An 18434-nucleotide genomic window follows, 5' to 3' on the forward strand; every position below is an offset into this window, starting at 1 on the left:
TGATGACTACGAAGGCGGAACGCGGTTGATTGGCTACAACAAAGCCTTTCCAAAATTATGAACGGGAAAAAAAGTTGTCCCGGGACTCGGGCTGGCCCTTCGTAAAACGTTCTTCTCTTTGACAATTTTATAAATACATTCCTTGACCTGGTCAATTACCTCCTCCAACCTACATTCCTTCTTGAGTAATTTTTTTTTTTCTTCCTCAAAACAGTGTGATAAAACATGTTGTCCGCTGCTCGTCCCGTTTCCCGACAGTTCGTTCGTGCGGCCCCTGCTCGCTTTGCTCAGATCCAGGTACGTTGTGATTATCACGATATAATATTAAACAAAGTTGTTTTGAATATTTTTACTGTTGTTTTGCGCTTGGCCGGGGGCTTTGATTGAACTTCAATTGCTATCGAAACGGAGCAATTGGCACCATTCTACTCCAGTCGAACTGAAAACCGAGAATTTCCGAAAACTTGTACTAACGATGTTTTGTTATAGAGCATTCGGAGACTCGCCTCTGACGTTGCTGCCTTTAAGGGAAAGAAGAATGCCGAGGTATGTCAAGGAGAAGTTGTGGAACTGGACAGCAATTGCTACCAATTTCAAGGTGAAATTGTCCCAAAAAAAAAAAAAAAAAGAAATCAACTTAATCAACTAAACATAGCATACTTTTTCTATGTATTTATTTGACTATTTGCAGTTTATTTTTATCTTTTTTTTTGGTTGCCATATTTCATTTTTTGCTTTGCTGGCTTTGGTGGTCGTGTTGGAACAAAGGCTGATATTAGATTTGCAGGGCAAATACACCGTTACGTTGATTGAAGGTGATGGTATTGGTACCGAGATTTCCGCCGCTGTCAAGGATATCTATGCCGCTGCCAAGGTTCCCATTGTTTGGGAGCCTGTTGATGTCACTCCTATTCTCAAGGATGGCAAGACCGCCATTCCTGACGAGGCCATTGCCTCCGTCAAGCGAAACTACGTTGCCCTGAAGGGTCCGCTTGCTACTCCCATCGGAAAAGGTCACGTTTCTCTTAACCTTACTCTTCGTCGTACCTTCAACCTTTTCGCTAATCTTCGACCATGCAAGTCGGTTGTTGGTTACAAGACTCCGTACGACAACGTCGACACCGTCTTGATCCGTGAAAACACTGAGGGTGAATACTCCGGTATTGAACACGTCGTTGTTGACGGTGTTGTCCAGTCCATCAAGCTCATTACCCGGCCTGCTTCCGAAAGAGTTATCCGCTACGCTTTCCAGCATGCCATTGCTACTGGCAAGCCAAAAGTTCTTGTCGTTCACAAGGCTACCATCATGAAGCAGTCAGATGGTCTGTTTCTTACCATTGCCAAGGAGATTGCCAAGGAGTACCCCAATATCGAGCTTGATGCTGAACTTCTTGACAACACCTGCCTTAAGGTTGTTACCGACCCTGCTCCATACAAAAACCTTGTCATGGTTATGCCGAACCTTTACGGTGATATTCTTTCAGACATGTGCTCGGGTCTTATCGGTGGCTTGGGTCTTACCCCATCAGGTAACATGGGTGACGAAGTCAGTATATTCGAGGCTGTTCACGGATCCGCCCCAGATATTGCTGGCAAGGGTCTTGCCAATCCTACCGCGCTCTTACTTTCTTCCGTCATGATGTTGAGACACATGAAGCTCAACGAGTATGCCGACAAGATTGAGAACGCTGTTCTGTCAACGATTGCTTCTGGTCTTGAAAACATCACCAAGGATTTGAAGGGTACTGCCGGCACCGAGCGCTTCACGGAACAGATCATCTCTCGTCTCTAAGCGTCGAGCGCTACGAGTTCAATGTAGTATGAGTATTTTATCTTTTTTTTTTTTTTTTTAAAAAAAATAACAAAAAATTTGATCATGACAACCAAGTATGTCTTTAATAAAGTGCGTTCAGGCATGTAACCTTATTAAAGGCATTTTTTTCAAATACTAGAGTCATCATTTGTTTAAAATTTGTTCTTGTTGCTTGATGCACCGGGTGTCTTTTTGTTTTTAGTGCCATGTTTTATGTTTTGTTATGTTTTCTCAATGATTGAATTAATTATACTGTAGAGTAACTTTTATTTTTGACCAACGTAGAATATGGTAAATCTGGGTGCATATGTTCCTAGAAATTGTATAATGGCGAACGTGATGTAGTTTCGGTCATATGGATCCAAAATACCGCTGTTCCAGATTTTAAATCAAGTACGGCTCAAAAACCTCACCAGCTGTTTATCACTTGGGCTATAATCCAGTTCGTTGCAACGATAACCAAAAACAGTCGGGCTTTTCAACCGTTTTACAGAGACAATGGCTTCAGATCATTCAACTTCTATCGACAATGAGATTAATGTTTCTCAGGAACCCGGTGACGTGCCGACGTTGTCACCAGCAGAGACTGCCAACACGGCAAAATATCCTGCCACGCTTGAATCGATAACTTTTCCGGCCCCTCCTGCGCTTCCCAAAATAATTGTCACTAAAGAAGATATTAAAAACAATATTGAAGTTTATGAATCATTGTTAGCGGCTTCTGGAAAGCTTAGAAAAGCTCTTGCTGCTGTTGCAGAGGCAGAGAACGAGTTTGGCACCGCACTAGAAGCTAGTGCGAAATGCAAGGGCGCCAGCGTTGCGGAGGACGGGCTTAGTGGCTCGGCAGGATTGCATTATTTAGCTGCGAACCATCACAGAATTCTTTCAGAAAGTTTTACCAAAGGGTTTGAATTACCTGTCCGTGCCAGCGTCGATACTTACGCCAAGCTTACCAAGGAACACGAAGAGAAATTTCAAAAAGAGACCATTGCAAAAACCAAGGAATTGCGCAAGACCGAAAAGCAAAACGTAAAGCTTGGTAAGAAAAAGCAACGAAACTTGGCATTGTACAGAAACGCGCTTATTGATTTGACAAACCAAGTCGACGGCCTTGAAAGACTAAAGTATGAATACTTTAAATACTCGCTTGATATTACGCAAGATATCTCGACCAAGATATTAAAACATGCTACCGGAATCGTGAGAGCCGAGGTTGAGATTTTTGAAGGAATTGCCAAGAAAGGGTGGACTGGTGAAGGGTTGGACGAGGTTTTGGCTGACAGTACCGATCCATTCGCGGTTGAAGAAGTTGAAGAGAATCATGACATATATACAATTTTACCGAGCGGGTCAATAATTCCTCAAAACGACCAAGAAGAAAGTAAAACGGTAGCAGAGTCTGAGACATTTCCGGTCGAAGAAGAAACACCCGTTGACGTCAATTCTCCGCCCGTTGTTGTCGAGGCTGAAGATGGTGAGGTTGAACAACCAGGACACCATCAAGGCGAGGACCGTGACAAGTCAGAACCTCAGTCTTCAGGATTTTCGAATGATTGGCAAGGCCATTAGATTAATTTTTTCTTTTTTTTTTGGTTTGCATTTGATTTAGATACACAGGTTTTTATTGGGGAGGTGTTTTTTTTTCATGTTTTTTTTTTTTTTTTTTAAAAAGGCATTACAACATTATTGGATGCTGAATTTTTTAAGAGCTGTTACTTGAACCAATGCATATTTTAATACAATATTTTATTTAAGCGACTATACAACTCCACCATATTCATAAAAATAAAAGAAACAAATAAAAAAACAAAAAAACAAAAAGAAAACCAGTCATAAATAGCTCATTGTTACAAGGTTGTATAGCTACTTATGGGGCGGAAGGTTGTCACGCGACACATGTTCTCCAGCCAGATTAGGATTGGGATCTGCTTGATATAAGTGAATCGAACCACCTGAGATTCCCGGCCCTTGAGCAGCGACATCACGAGTCGCTGAATGCTGGAACATTACTGAATCCTCACCACCACCACCACCACCTGCAGAATGTGCGCCATGAGCTTGGCCACCACTAGATTTGCCTTCGCCGTGCTGTTGTTGACTGGCAGCCTGTCCAGAGTGAGATGAACCTCCTTTACCAGTCATAGCTTGCAAATAAAAATAGAGAAAAGGCTTTTTAGGATAATAGTAGAACGAGAAAGTGTAACTACAGAACTTGATACCTTCTCGAAACAGTCATTACATATACATCACATAACCACCAATAAACAAAAAAAAAAGATGATGATGACGTGATGCTTTACCACATTGGATATTAAATATAGAAAATACAAGTCATTAATGAAAGTCGGAGAGAAGTTATTGTGATATAACGTGCATTCTCAATCCATGTTTATTGCCGTCATTGTTGACATGTAAGGAAGTAATCTACTACCAGTCACTGACTTCTTGACACGTTCGGCTTTTTAATTAACTTGTATGAATCCAACAATTCGTTGTTTTGTTCAGTTACGTTGGTGGCGTTCATATAGATCAGTCACTCATCTTCACGTGTCCAGCTCACAAGCCAAAAGTGTCGAATCACAACTTGAACCAAAAAAAAAAAAAAGACATCCGATTTCGCTGAGTCCCAATTTCAACAGCCAACGTAAATCATTGCTTTCCGAAATCATAAAAACTTTGCAAATACTCGGTTCAAAGGTTTCTCTCGATGCTGAAATAAGGTTGCAACAACTTGACACTTGACAGAGCTTGGATCTTATGTGAAATTAATAAAAAAAAATATGCCGCCGCAACAACAGCAACCCAACAATAATCCACTACTACCAGTAGCTAGTTCTGCTCCAGTATATCAGCAACAGCAATATTCAATAATGAAGATGCAACCTAGCATGATCTCGCAGGTGCTTTCTCATGGAGGCGTTCCTGTCAACGCTCAAGCTCAACAGCCGGTGTCAGCACAAGCTCTTCTCAATCTACATCAATCAACAAAATCGCGCCCATGTGATTCTTGCCGAAGGCGAAAATCAAGATGCTTTATTCCGCCTAATGAAGAGTCATGCGTGTCATGCCGGTTCAGAAAACAAGAATGCACATTTTTGGAAGGTCCAAAACCCCGCAGAAAACGAGATGCGCCAACGGAAGCTGCAAACGGTAGCAATAAAATATTAAAGTATGTTACAAGATGTGAAATTAACTAGAGAGAGTTTAATGTTGAGCAAAGTTTTTTTTTTTCAGGACTGATGGTTCACCCAACTCATTTCAATCACCTCCTGAACTTGCATATGGCCAAAATGTTCAGATCAGAGAAACACTTCCTGTGGAAGATTACAGCACCATTCGTGGTCATTCACTGCTTAAAAAGACATTAGGCTTACAAAATCCACGTTGGTCAAGTTACATTGGTGCATTGTCTATTTTAGATTATTCGTTTATGGATATGATTCAATTTGACAAGCGAGATGAAGCCGAACTTACAAACGGAACAAGTCTCCGTCGAGTGTCATCAGATGCAATTTTTGCTATGGAATACGACAAGGCCATTGATGGTTATGAAGAAATGGTGAAAATTGTGGATGATATTGAACGTATTGTTGCGCCTCATGGTCAAGCTTTGGTTGAACTTTACTTTCGAATCGTGCACCCTTCATTCCCAATTCTTCACAAAAAAGTATTTCTTGAAAAATACAATCGCACGCATCGAGAATTTTCTCCTCCATTATTAGCGGCCGTGTATGCTCTGGCACTTAACTGGTGGTCCTATGATCCTTTGCTGGCTCCTCTTCCCAAGCCAGATGCTGTTAAACTTGATAAAATTGCCCGAAAAACGTTTGCAGACGTTGTTATGCGGCCAAAGTTATCTACCGTGCAGGCAGGATTGCTGTTATTGCAACAACGACACGATTCAGCTGGTGATTGGTCACTTTGTTCAAACGTTGTTGCGTTGGCGGAGGAACTTGGATTGGGATTGGAGTGCGAGAAATGGCGAATACCAAAATGGGAGCGCGGATTGCGGCGCCGGCTTGCCTGGGGTGTTTGGGTTCAGGATAAATGGCATGCCTTGACAAAATCTAGACCAAGTCATATCGATAAACGGAATTGGCTTATCAAACATGTTACATCTGATGATTTTCCTGAAACTGCTGCTGATGAATCAGATCAAGACGGCTCAGCAGATGTTGAGGACGGACGGCGGCTATTTCAGGAAATGGTATCACTGTCTGAGATTGTCAATGATATTCTCAACACGTTTTTCACGTTTCAAACAGAGCGAGAATTGCACGACATTGAAACCGTGCTTGAAATGGCAAAGCCGATTCAAATCAAGTTAAAGGATTGGTATCAATCCCTGCCGGATAGTTTGCGCATGAACTCGGCGCTCAGGACTCGGAAACTTAACTCGAACGGCACGCTTCATCTTGCCTATTTCGCTACTGAGATCACGTTACATCGCAGGATCGTTCATTCACTTAATCAAAACACGCCAGAAGAGATCTTGCAAGTATGCCGATCTGCCGCACGGGTTCGATTGGTTGCCGCGATGGATTTTGTCAAAAACTTAAGGCCGGAACAAATCCAAGCGTTCTGGCACTCGTGCTCTGCCACAAATTTTGCATTAATCGGTACGTTTGCCGCACTGCTGTTGCTCACTTCGACAAACGATGCAGAAAGTCATTTTTACAAAACATGTATAGACGAGTATCGATGGTTTCTTCGAGTATCTTCTCGAGGTTTTGAACAAATGTTGCAAGCATTAAAGAAACTCGATTTGGTAATTTCAAGGATTCCGATATTTGAATTTGGCAAGTCGGAAAAAGCGAACTCGTTTGCTGGCAATGACGAGGACGATGATGACGATGAAGGAGACGAAGACGTGGACGATGGCGATGAAGACGATGAAGATGATGAAGACGATGAAGACGCAGAAGACGACGAAGCTATCAAGGTCTCTGCAACTGGCAACTTGACTTCCAAAGAGCAATACATGTTTGAAGAAGACGATTCGTCTGGCGAAGCTCGTTCGGAATCACGATTTTGGAACGATAACATGTCACACGAAGTTTCATTTAATGCCACGTCTAATAATCAGAAAAACTTGCTCAACAGCGAAGGCTCGTCGCAGTCTTCGCCTGATCAAGGTCATCCTCCGATGGATACGTCTACGATTCGTGGCCCCTTGTCGATGCTGACTGAAGATTCACCAAACACGCAAGAACAACGACAAGGTTGGGAGTTTAGAAGGGATGACATTGTTAACCTTTTGCCAAATCAATATGATAATAGTAATCATAATCAAACCGATGATCAAAACGGATGGGATCAAGGACCTTAGAAATAGAAGAAAAAAAAAAAAATTTGCTCCTGCAATGAAACCCCGGACATGATTCAAAAACATCAACCCGGGATAGAATTTAGAACTTATTGTCAGCTTTTTTTTGGGGATTAAAGAAAAATTGGTTATGTATTTTATTTTTTTGCATGGTGTTTCTATTTTTTTTTTTTTGGTTAATTATTTTGTCGTATATGCAAAAGGTTTTTTTATTAGTGGTTTTTGCAAGTATTCTGCAGCTGTGTTAATCTCAACGTAGATTATACTATAGATATCTAAAAAACGAAAAAGCAAAAAAAAAATCCAAACTAACGCAAAAGAAAAAAAGAAAAGAATTCATTTTATTCTTATTTAGATTTCTCGCCATATGAGTCCGAATCTCCAGTATCGGCGATTTCATCACTTCCCTGACCGATAAACTCTTCAATGTCATGAATTTCAAACACCTGCGTGGGATAAACAGCCACGTCAACGATGGTTTCCTTGGCGGGCCAGATGGAACATAAAGCAAAGTATACCAACATGGGAGCAAACAATCCATAAAAATAACCACAATAATAAAATCTCTTGACGCCAACGGGCACGTGAATGGAAGAATTCACGGTGGGCAAGAATCCGGGCAGCAACGGCACCCATCCGCAAAAGAATGCCACGAACGCGCGCCAATTAATTCCGTACTTGTTGTAAGAATAAATGCCATCGTTTTTATATAATTCCCAAACGTTGTATTTCCGCTTGTGCACAAAATAAAAATCTGAAAGCATGATGCCACAGATGGGGGCCAGCCACACCGTGTATCCAGACATGAATGACAAGAACGCGCCTGCCGAGGTCAGAATATTCCACGGGGTTAAAACCCAGGCACCAAGAATCGAAACAATAAACTGGCCACGACGAATGTTGATGTACTTGGGGAACATGCAGTTCAAGTCATTAGCAGCCGAAATCGAATTTGCTGAAACGTTGGAACAGGCCTGGGCAAGGTAAAACCCGGCAGCACAAAAGAACGCAGCGGCGCGTCCGCTTTTCGAAGTCCACTCATCAATAAACAATAAAGGATCCCATAAGATTGTATTATAAAGAACCTTGGAACCAGCAGCACCCACAACACCAAAGAACGCAACGAGCGAGGCAGTGAAGGGCAACGCGATCGCCATGGTGTAAGTATTCCGTGGTCTTACAGTATAACGAGTAAAATCTGGCGAGTTGATGGCAAGAGTTGCCCAAGAACCCAAGTTGGCGTACAAGCAACTCATGAAAACCCAGGACAGCTCGGATCCGTGCACGGTGTTGCCCTGATTCCAAAGCGAATTATTTCCTACTCCGGCATTTTTAATAGTCCAGCCCATGATTGCAAATCCAATGATTGGTAAAGCGATAGCTTTAACCGTGAAAAGCCATCGGATTCGGTGAATAGGAATGTAGTGAAGTGGCATGATTGAAATATAGTAAACCACGTAAGCGGTCATGAACTGAGTGTTGATATTTGCAGATTCAGGCAAGGTATTCTTTAAATGCCGAAACGAAGGCCAGATGGCGTAAATCATGGATCGAACACACTCAGCTCCGGTGTATGTAGAAATGCCATACCAGAAAATGCCGACAATACATCTCATAAGAATCATGAGGTATGAGAAGTAATAGCCATATGAGGCACGAGAAATGACCGAAAATGGAATGCGATATTTGGCACCGATAAAACCATTCAAGGTCACGACAACACCAATGATGAGCTGAGAGATTGCAATGTTAACCAACGCCAGTTTCCACGACAGTCCAACTTCCATAATGGACGACGCATTACGCCACCCACCAGGCGTGAAATTGTCGGAAATCCAATATGAGATGTAGTCAAGCGCTGACCACGTTTGCTTCTCCGGAGGAACAGGATCAAGATCTAACCAATTAGCCCTTGACAATCGGTATATATAACACCAGCTAGTGTTTTTGTCTTACCTCTGTTACTTCGTCGACTATCACTGTGGTCTTTGACTTGCAACCGTTTAACAAATCTGCCAAATCCAGATGAAGCTTCCGAGCTTGTTCCAAGATCTTCAACAGTAAATTCGGTTGCAGTCTTCATAATTGGCAATCTAAAGAAAGCAAAAAAAAATAAAAAATCACGACACACCAGTGGGATAAGTTGAAAATGAGGAGGAATTCGGTCTAGTTTTATAATTTTTTTTTTCCTTCTTCTCGAGACAAGCCATTAAACTTGCACCGCAACAGGCAAGGCCGACGAATTACAGATGAATCAAGATAGGAGAACGCACAACTGTAGCCACGCATCAAGAGTCACGGTATCTTGTGAAATACCCGAACTGATAATTAAGTTAGACAAGTAAAGTCTTGTGCACTTCTTATCAGCATAACTTTAACTGCACAGTCCATTGCTTCGATATCATGTTTTAATACGCAGATCAACATGTCCCTGAAGAAGTAAACCTTGCTCTTAATATTCCTTAAATGCATCAACACAATGGGTTTTTTAAAAAAAAACAATTGCACCGCATGTCGGTTGTGTATGGCATGGCTTAACTTGTCTTGACTCATGTAGACATCTCTCCTGCATGGTAGTCAACCTGGTTTTCCGACGGTGGCTGACTACACTCAACTTGAGACTGATTCTGAAAGATACCTAGTAAGATAAACGACCCAAAAAAAAAAAGAAGCCAAGATAGTACTAAGATTGGTGGCAAAAGCTTATTGTGAGGTGGGAACAAGTGTAAATCTGAAAAGTTTTTGCAAGCCACCGGCAAAGTGTGCGCGATATAATGGGGTTTCATTGCGTAAAGCTGCAATTCAAACTCGATCAATACTTAATGAAATGACCTGAAATAATGTGGGTTCATTTATCAATTGGTCATAGTGTAGTTGATAAGAAATAAGCTGGGTAAAAGCATTGTTGTTTAAGCACACGCCATTTTGCTTCGCAAGGTAGCTTAGTTATAGTAGTTATGACTACTTTAATTTGCACATTAATAAAAAAAAAGACATTCTCCAGATGACTCTCGGTATACAGCACAGAAACCTTACTTATCGACCATGATCAACGACTGAAAAGCCCACTTTTTCCGGATGTATAGGTGAGGTGTAATCGGAGGCTTGTACCAATTTTGGAACGGGAATTTGCTGATAAGAAAAGTCTTAAACTTTTAAACCCCCCCTGGTGAACTTTAAAAAAAAAGAAACTTCAGCGTTCTCTTCTTTATAATTGTTGTTTGTCTTAGCTCCCGGTGCATTTACAGATTTTTACTTCACAAGTCAAATCGCTAACTTATTATCTTACAAAGCGCAGTATACGCCGGCCGGGCCGAGATACTGTAAACTCAATGACTGCCCGAGTTCCCCTCCTGTACAGATATATTTTACGGGCGAGAAGCCTAATGTCAGGCAGGACCTGGCTTATTTTTTTTTTTTTTTGTTTTTGTTTCTTGGATTTGTTATTGTGTTTGGAACCGCCCGCTCGGTTTATTATTTATTCTGAAGCAAATTAAGAGTAGCCGGAAACCGTAATCATTTCAAATCATGTTACATCCAACAAGCTTAAGCAAAAAAATCATCTTGCTTGGTCATTATTTTGATGTCATGACAATGTTTACTGCCAAACATTCATAGCAGGGCATGTGCATATATGTCATTGTCTCTCTTTTTAAACCGAAACAGTTCACAATATGACACCTGGTTCATAATCTCGTTAATTGCTTGCAATAATGACATATTTTGCATGACGCAATCTATATATATGTGGCAGGCGGGAGGACGTTAGGCCGTATCAGACTGGAGTGTTGTTTCGATGTACACCGTGAACCATATCATATCAGAAGACGCAGCCGAGTTGCGACGTTGCTTAAGAAATGAGCTTTTCACAATATATGAAATACTGTAGATATAATTGCGTTATATGAGTGGCCTTGATTACTTTGCTGGTATCAGGCCCGATTTCAATTTAAGAGCAAGATGACTCCAAAACGCCACATTTGAATAATATATATATATTCATTATCTAGCCGTTCTAAACGTACTTTGTCTCGTCCGCACTATTGCTGCTACTGGTTATTTTATTTTGTCCATGCTAATTTATTTAAAGACCGGGCTTCACAATGGCAGACTGTCATCAGGTCATTATCCCGTATTGCACAACCTATACTCGGACTTTGCTAGACTTGGATACTATAAATCGTCATGTCATGATGATTTTCGGTCTTAGTTTTTCCTGTCTCGCAAACAATCTGCTTGGACCAGTTCTCGTGATGAACATAACTACAACTGGTATACGAATCCGTCTTTTGATTGTGCAATGGCATATACTCATTGACAACAAAATTATTCATAAGGTTTTCCCTAAGACCAGGCGGCCCTTGCGTTATAACTTGAATTAAGATTTTTATAAACTTTCTATGGAGCTGTTCGCTAAAAACACATCAAAAAAAATTTTTTTTTTTGGTGAAAACGCAGTTTGTTGGTCCGGTTTCTGGGGGAATACACGTTCATATATAGAGTTTATACAAGGTTTTCTATCGGGCGAAAAAAAAAAGTGCCAACTCTTTCTTTACCTCGTTGCACAGTTGAATTGGATTTGTCTGGGACCTGACACCAATTCCTGGAATCTTAGTACAATTAAAATAAGAGGAGCATGTCTGACCAAAGGGAGTTATTTCATCCAACCACATGGCAGCGAATAATTGGCGTGGTGTGGGATGGCGCCCGGAAAGATCCAGTTGAACGTCGGCTGTTGCTTCGTCTCGATGTTGGCATATTGATTTATCAAATTTTATCGTTTATTATTCAATGCATTGATACAAACAATGTGACCAACGCATATGTTAGTGGGATGAAGGAAGACGTGAGTGGGTTTAAATTTTGGAAAATATTTAACAATTCATGATCAATTCATTTACTGACTGGCAATACATAGTTGCAATTATACGGCAATGAGCTCAATTATTTCTCGACAGCAATTTATGTTGGTTACGTGATTGGCTGTATACCGGCTCAGTTTATTTTGTACAAAATGCGACCGTCAACATTTATTCCAATTTGCAACATTATTTGGGGTGTCTTGGTTATGTGCTTGGGTGCCGTATCTCACGCCTGGCATATTTATATTATCCGGTTTCTTATTGGCTTATGTGAAGCCGTATGCTATCCGGCGTTTACCATGATTGTCAGCAGTTGGTACAAGCCAGATGAACTTGCGAAGCGAATGGTTATTTATGATGCTTCAACCGCTATTGGTGCCATGTGTGCCGGTTATATTCAAGCCGGAGTTTATCATTCAATGAACGGCAGGTACGGCTTGGCAGGATGGAAATGGCAATTTATTGTTGACGGATTGATTTCGCTTCCGGTCGGCATGCTCGGATTTTATTGCATTCCGGATTTCCCGAAAAACACGAGGGTAAGATGGCTAAATGATAAGCAAAGAGAATTATGTATTCAACGAATGGACGAGGTTGGTCGCAAAGGTCAAAAGAAAATGACCAGAAAACGATTTTGGAAAATTTTTACCACGTTTAATGTTTACCCGTTTTTGATTACGTATTCGATTTATATCACTAACGGGTTTAACTACATGAATCTTTGGCTCGAATCTCTGGGAACTTACTCCATCGAAATGATTAACATTTTGCCAACGATTGGATATGCTATTGCGTTTGTTGGCACGTTTATATACGCCATGGTATCGGACACGACCGGTTGGCGATGGCAATCACTCATGGTGGCCATTGCGTTTAATTTTTTGGGGAACTTGCTTTTAGCTCTATGGGACATCCCGTTCGGTCTTAAATTTTTCGCATACCTTTGCCCCAATTTCGGTCAACCAATCTGGGGTTTGCTTGTTACTTGGTCATCCGAATTATTCCCTGACGATGCCGAGCTTCGAGGACTTTTGCCAGCCATTGGTAACACGATTTGGTATGGATTGAACTCGTTTGTGCCGATCTTGGCATTCCCCATGCAAGACGCACCACATTTCCCTGTCGGATATTGGATCTCGTCTGCTTTTCTGCTAACCATGGCGATCGGAGTCGTGACCATGTTGATTGGCAATTACGTTGAACTTCGCAAGAAAGCCGTGTTTGTGAACAAGTATGGCGTGACGATCGCGACAGAAGATGCCGACGACAGCGCGTCAGTGTCTTCATCAGCGTTCCAACAACCTGGCATGCAATATGAGCTAACTCATTTGAAAAAGACGCAGTCGAGAAATAATACCGATTGAAAACTCGGTTGCAAATCACATTCCATATGCGCACACACACACACACACAACGTACACACATGAAATTACAAAAGAATTAGATGTCATTATTTTATGGAGTTTATTTTTATTTTTTGACAAGGACAGGAAGGGAAGAAAGGAATGATACCAGAGATGCGAGATGACATAGAAATAATGTAAGAATTTAATCGAGCTATAAAAATTAAATATTAGCGATAGTTATCATGAAAGTGAAGTTATCATGAATTAAATTCAAAACGAGAAGTTAACAACAGAGCTTGCCTTACGTAAGTGCGGCTTATTGGGAATACATTTTGTCAATCACGATTTTTGAGATTTTTTTTTTTGTTTTGCACTTTCTGATTAGAACGAAGGAAAAATATTATACAAACATACCAACGAAAATATACAAAATGTCGAAATTAAAAAATAATATCTCGATACCGACTACGGGTCAGCAACGGCTAGCGTCGTCGTCGGCATCAACATCAGGATCGAAAAATGTCTTGTCGTCGAAACTTTTAACCATGAAGGTAAAATAAAATATATAATCAGATATCAACTTTTCATTTTTTTTCTTCTTTTTGTAATTTTAAAAAAAAATTAACGGGTTTTTTTGAAAAATTTAGTTTATGAGGCAAGCCGAAAATAAAGAAGAGCAAGTCGACGGAGATGATCAAGGCCGGCAAGTCGCGCATGAGTCGAAATGGACATTATCACCACCATCTGCAAACGCAAACGACAAGCAAAAAATAATAACAAGGAATTTTGATGGCAATAGCTACAACAACAATAATAGTTTCACGATCGTAAGCGGCGTCGGATTTCAAGATATCGATGACGCTGACAACGCAACCGGCAGGCGAAGCTGGGGCAAGTTTAATTCCAAGCTTGACAATGACCGACAAAAAAATGAAACTTCAACAAACGTGATTGATGGATCAGATTCGGATTCAGAAAATTCAAGCGACGACGAAGAACAAAAACAAAAAAATGAAGCTTTATTACAAAAGCAACAAGAAATTCGCAAGCGGCAAGAAGAAAAGGAAGAACGAGATATAATGAGAAATTTGAAGAGCATATCCGGATCAAGAGGCGGAGGCGAAGGAATTGGAGGGATTAAAAGGTCAAATAGTAATAACATCACGTCAAATTCGAAATCAAAAAAGATCAAAAAAAATAACCGGTGAATAATGAATAACCAAATTCAACAAAATGGTTTATTTATTTATTTATTAATTTTTTTTTTAAATGTAACAACAGATTTATTGGGGATTGTTGATTTATTCAAATTTTATTTTATTTTCTGGGTGTATTTCTAGTCCAAGTCGTTTTTTACTGTATAATAGGAAATTGTAACAATTTTTAATTTATATTGATACATAATTATGATACATGCATTAAAGTGTCATTTATTTTTTTGATTTTTTTGATTTTTTTTTATCATCTGATGCATTTTTTTTCTTACTGTTGCTTTCTATAAACCCACCTTTAACTAAGGAATCCCTTGCAGCGTTGTTAATATGTTTAAACCTATTAATTGCATCATTGTCAGTTTTCGAAATATTTGGCAAAAAAAAAAAAAAAAAATATCCCCAAAACTTAATGAATTTACCTATCCGGACCTAATTCGATACCTCCAAACCAGCGAGAAACTACTACCAAAACGTTTGATGCATCCTGTTTAATAATAAAATAAAAATTAGAAAATTACAAAACCAATTTCATATTTTTTTTTAAAAAAAAAGAATTTAATACAGTTAACTAATAATTGTTAGTTAAATTAAACAAAAAACGTGCAGAACAATAATTAGTCACGTACGTTTAATAAATGAAGGAGCCTTTTGGGTGGCAATGGTTAGTTATTTTAAAGAGTTGAAAACATGGATGGAACATTCATACCTGCCACCAGCAGCAGATTCTCCGTCGTCGTCACAATCTGCATCAAGTATTAGCCGGTCATGATTAGCAACTCGAAAAAAAACGAAAAAAAACGAAAAAAAAAAAAAAAAAAAAAAATAATATGTAGAATACCTTCAACATGATACGGCAAATTTGAAGATTGAATCCTGAATGCCATGATATTATGAGTAGCTCTGGCAATTTTTTTTTGTCGTTTCAAGATGGACAAGTTATGAACGACTTGTTCGACCGAATGAACTTCAACTGCCCGGGCTTCAAATTTGGACTTTCGATCTTCCACCAAATCAGAGATTACCCAGTTTATTGATTCATGATCATCATCATCATCACTGTGTGGTGCTAAAATGTTATAATCCACAACATCACCGTCAGCATGATTATCTTGAATCATAATAACAGTATTACTACTGCTGCTACCACTACTATCAATAGCAGACGTGGTGGCAGTTACATGGCTGATCGAATGCTTCTGTTCGTCTTCATGGTCAATTTCAAACACGGCAGCCAATTCATCCAAGAAATCAAACACGCACACTTCTCCGGGACGGAAACATGCGGCCATAACTTGGCGTGCCATGCGTAACGGATCTTGAACCCCACCAGCTTGCCCGTTCACAAGCTTGACGCCAGGCGGCATGTTGACCGACAACACGTGCGGCCCGTGGCCGGCATCCGGGTACGATGACGGGAACGAGACCTGGATGGCGCATGATGACGGGGCCAGGCACGGCGGATGAATAATATAAATGTTTGATGATTCTTGAATAACGCTGGATGGGTATATTGCTTCAATTGCTAGCAATTCGTCCTGCAGGCTTTCCGACATTTGAACCTCTCAAGGTCGCATCAAAGCTAGGCTTCGGTTCACGGTTTCGATTAAGTGTGGCATATATAAGTGTATTGACTAATGACTGACTAATCGATGCTCATCGGGTCAAACAACGCCAACCCAAAAAAAAAAAAAAAACTGCAATACAAAATAAATACACGAACCACGAATTTACTCAAGCACGACATTTATTGTTAAAAATCAGAATTTATATTTATTTATTTATTTTTTTAAAATATTTAATTAATCAAGTTTCAGAAAAAACAAGAAAGAAAAACCTGGTTGGGATTAAGAGAAAAATCGGGGGAGACTTGTAATTTAAATCATGAAGGTTTTGGTAGCAGCAGAAGATTCAGGGTCTCTTAAAGGTATGAACGAATGATTTAATGAAAGGCAAAATTTTGCCAGACTGGAAAAAGAAAAAAAATGCCTTGCAAGTTTTTTTTTGGGGGGGAGAGACGTGTTGACTTTTTTTTTTCTTTTTTTTTTGCAGAGATTTCATTCCCGCCTGGCACAAACACGTCGATTCAAGGGACAAGCGAGCCGGACATCACAACGTTCGCAACCGCCGGTCGGACATCATACGTGCAACGATTGACGTTGGCATCAATAAAAGGAAAAGATTATGTATGTTAAAAATCATTATTGTTTTTTTTCTTTGTGACTTACTCAAAAATCAAGATTTGCGTGGCTAGGAAAGGCGGCGTGGTGGAATTGTATGATCAAGATTCGCACGAATTATTTTTCAGTCAGGTTCAACAATCCGTGGTAGCTGAAGATGCGTTCATTGGCCTGCAGTTTGTACACGGGTTGTTATTCACGTGCACGTCCGCTGGCGTGTTACGAGTGATTGACTTGCATGATCACAAGCGTGGTGCTGAAATCTATACCACAAACTTGGTCGAAACATCATCATCATCATCCGGATCCAACATTCATCATCATCATAATAATAATAATAATAATAACAGTAGTAATAGTAATATTTTGCAACAGACGAGATCGATCTCAGCATTCCGGGTGCACCCTCAACGACCAAACATTGTAGCATTTGGCGGCAAGGATTTTGAATTAGAGATTAACGAGTTGAAGAATGTTGTCGCCAACAATGATGAGCGAGATGATGCACGATGGAAAATTATACCGAATGATAGCAAGATAATACCACGGCAAAAATTATGGAAGGCCAAAAACGTGAAGAACGACGAATTAGACTTACGAGTGCCGGTATGGGTGAGCGACGTGTGGTTCCTTGACGTGGATGACAACGCCGCGGCAGATAGTTTGAATGATCATTTCAGGCTCGTGATTAGTACCCGGTTTGGCCACGTTCGCGTGTACGAAACCAGTTCGTCCCGCAAGCCAATCTTGAACGTGGAAGTGGGTGAGCACCCTTTAGTCGCGCTCACGGTAACTGATTCCGATCGCGAAGTCGTGTTTGGCGACACGCATGGCACGACGGCACGGTTTAGTTTAATAACCGGTCGCAAGTTGGGTCATTACGTCGGTGCGGGCGGGTCCGTGCTGAGCTTGGACACGTTTATTGAAAGCAGCAACAAGACCAACAACAATGACGACGACGACGACGGTGAGAATCATGACAACAAGTTTATTGCTACGGGTGGTCTTGACCGATTTTTGCGTGTTTACCGCATGCAATCACGAGAATTGGTCGGCAAGGTTTACGTGGGCACAAAAGTCAGTGCGGTCAAGATATTGGACGCGTCCGAACCAGAAGCTGCTCAACAACAAACCAATAATGACGGCAATGCGAATGACAATAACGACGACGACGACGACGACGACAACAACAACAAAAAATCTGGACAAAAACGACGCAGGTTAAATCATGATGAGCAAGAAGGAAGTGAAAAGCAACAAAAAATTAAAGTAGAATCCAATGATGATGAATCCGATGATGATGAGGACGTGTGGAAGTTGCTAAAAGAGGACGAACAACCTTGACGGATTTAACTTGTCATAAATATATTTTTATACTAGCAGTATTAGGTAAAGGTAACAATGAAAGTTTATGCATGCCAATGAAACAAGCTTAAAGTTGCTATAGAAAAGCAGTCTGAATTATAGTTCTGAAAATATAATGCGCGCGTGTCCTAACTAAATGCGGTTAGTGGGGAATGGGCAAATTGAGTTTACGCATTGAAAAATTATAAGGTTGTAATGCCATCCATGACCCCAGAAAACTTTACTTAAACCCGGTCTTTCACCGGGGCCTGCAAACGGGTATAAGTAGTATAACGGAATAAAAAACAAAGTACCAAAATTTACATAAAATTATTATTGCATTATTAGATAA

The 18434-nt window shown here is 40.4% G+C and overlaps 8 protein-coding genes across 8 annotated transcripts; 6 read left to right on the forward strand and 2 right to left on the reverse strand.

The window, feature by feature from the left end:
• The first annotated feature begins 88 nt into the window (after positions 1–88).
• V1514DRAFT_324062 (uncharacterized protein) lies at positions 89–2080 on the forward strand. The gene is made up of 3 exons (XM_066926357.1): positions 89–297; positions 490–546; positions 788–2080. Exons 1-3 carry the CDS (start codon positions 226–228, stop codon positions 1790–1792), a joined length of 1134 nt encoding a protein of 377 aa, XP_066785928.1. The 5' UTR covers positions 89–225; the 3' UTR covers positions 1793–2080.
• Positions 2081–2232: 152 nt separating this feature from the next.
• On the forward strand, positions 2233–3574 carry V1514DRAFT_324065 (uncharacterized protein). The gene has a single exon (XM_066926358.1). It carries the CDS (start codon positions 2312–2314, stop codon positions 3380–3382), a length of 1071 nt encoding a protein of 356 aa, XP_066785929.1. The 5' UTR covers positions 2233–2311; the 3' UTR covers positions 3383–3574.
• A 688-nt stretch (positions 3575–4262) lies between these two features.
• V1514DRAFT_324068 (fungal-specific transcription factor domain-containing protein) lies at positions 4263–7435 on the forward strand. The gene is made up of 2 exons (XM_066926359.1): positions 4263–4982; positions 5048–7435. Exons 1-2 carry the CDS (start codon positions 4594–4596, stop codon positions 7140–7142), a joined length of 2484 nt encoding a protein of 827 aa, XP_066785930.1. The 5' UTR covers positions 4263–4593; the 3' UTR covers positions 7143–7435.
• A 51-nt stretch (positions 7436–7486) lies between these two features.
• On the reverse strand, positions 7487–9222 carry V1514DRAFT_317508 (permease for cytosine/purines, uracil, thiamine, allantoin-domain-containing protein; the record flags this gene model as incomplete). Its single annotated transcript, XM_066925843.1, has 2 exons — positions 7487–9036; positions 9096–9222. 2 exons carry the CDS (start codon positions 9220–9222, stop codon positions 7487–7489), a joined length of 1677 nt encoding a protein of 558 aa, XP_066785931.1.
• A 2409-nt stretch (positions 9223–11631) lies between these two features.
• V1514DRAFT_66723 (major facilitator superfamily domain-containing protein) lies at positions 11632–13675 on the forward strand. Its single transcript, XM_066930098.1, has 2 exons — positions 11632–11985; positions 12058–13675. Exons 1-2 carry the CDS (start codon positions 11776–11778, stop codon positions 13363–13365), a joined length of 1518 nt encoding a protein of 505 aa, XP_066785932.1. The 5' UTR covers positions 11632–11775; the 3' UTR covers positions 13366–13675.
• Positions 13676–13693: 18 nt separating this feature from the next.
• V1514DRAFT_365410 (uncharacterized protein) lies at positions 13694–14753 on the forward strand. Its single transcript, XM_066929810.1, has 2 exons — positions 13694–13898; positions 13995–14753. Exons 1-2 carry the CDS (start codon positions 13779–13781, stop codon positions 14553–14555), a joined length of 681 nt encoding a protein of 226 aa, XP_066785933.1. The 5' UTR covers positions 13694–13778; the 3' UTR covers positions 14556–14753.
• V1514DRAFT_324081 (ribosomal protein S5 domain 2-type protein) lies at positions 14714–16134 on the reverse strand. The gene is made up of 6 exons (XM_066926360.1): positions 15400–16134; positions 15268–15304; positions 15188–15206; positions 15142–15147; positions 14981–15045; positions 14714–14898 (listed from the first exon to the last, which is right to left on the reverse strand). The coding sequence occupies exons 1-6, from the start codon at positions 16112–16114 to the stop codon at positions 14778–14780; spliced, it is 963 nt and encodes a 320-aa protein (XP_066785934.1). The 5' UTR covers positions 16115–16134; the 3' UTR covers positions 14714–14777.
• Positions 16135–16274: 140 nt separating this feature from the next.
• On the forward strand, positions 16275–18396 carry V1514DRAFT_324083 (uncharacterized protein). Its single transcript, XM_066926361.1, has 3 exons — positions 16275–16485; positions 16611–16744; positions 16799–18396. The coding sequence occupies exons 1-3, from the start codon at positions 16443–16445 to the stop codon at positions 18080–18082; spliced, it is 1461 nt and encodes a 486-aa protein (XP_066785935.1). The 5' UTR covers positions 16275–16442; the 3' UTR covers positions 18083–18396.
• The last annotated feature ends 38 nt before the right edge of the window (positions 18397–18434 follow it).

Source organism: Lipomyces japonicus, assembly GCF_038497905.1.
Source record: "Lipomyces japonicus strain CBS 7319 unplaced genomic scaffold V1514scaffold_2, whole genome shotgun sequence".
Lineage (NCBI taxonomy): Eukaryota > Fungi > Ascomycota > Lipomycetes > Lipomycetales > Lipomycetaceae > Lipomyces > Lipomyces japonicus.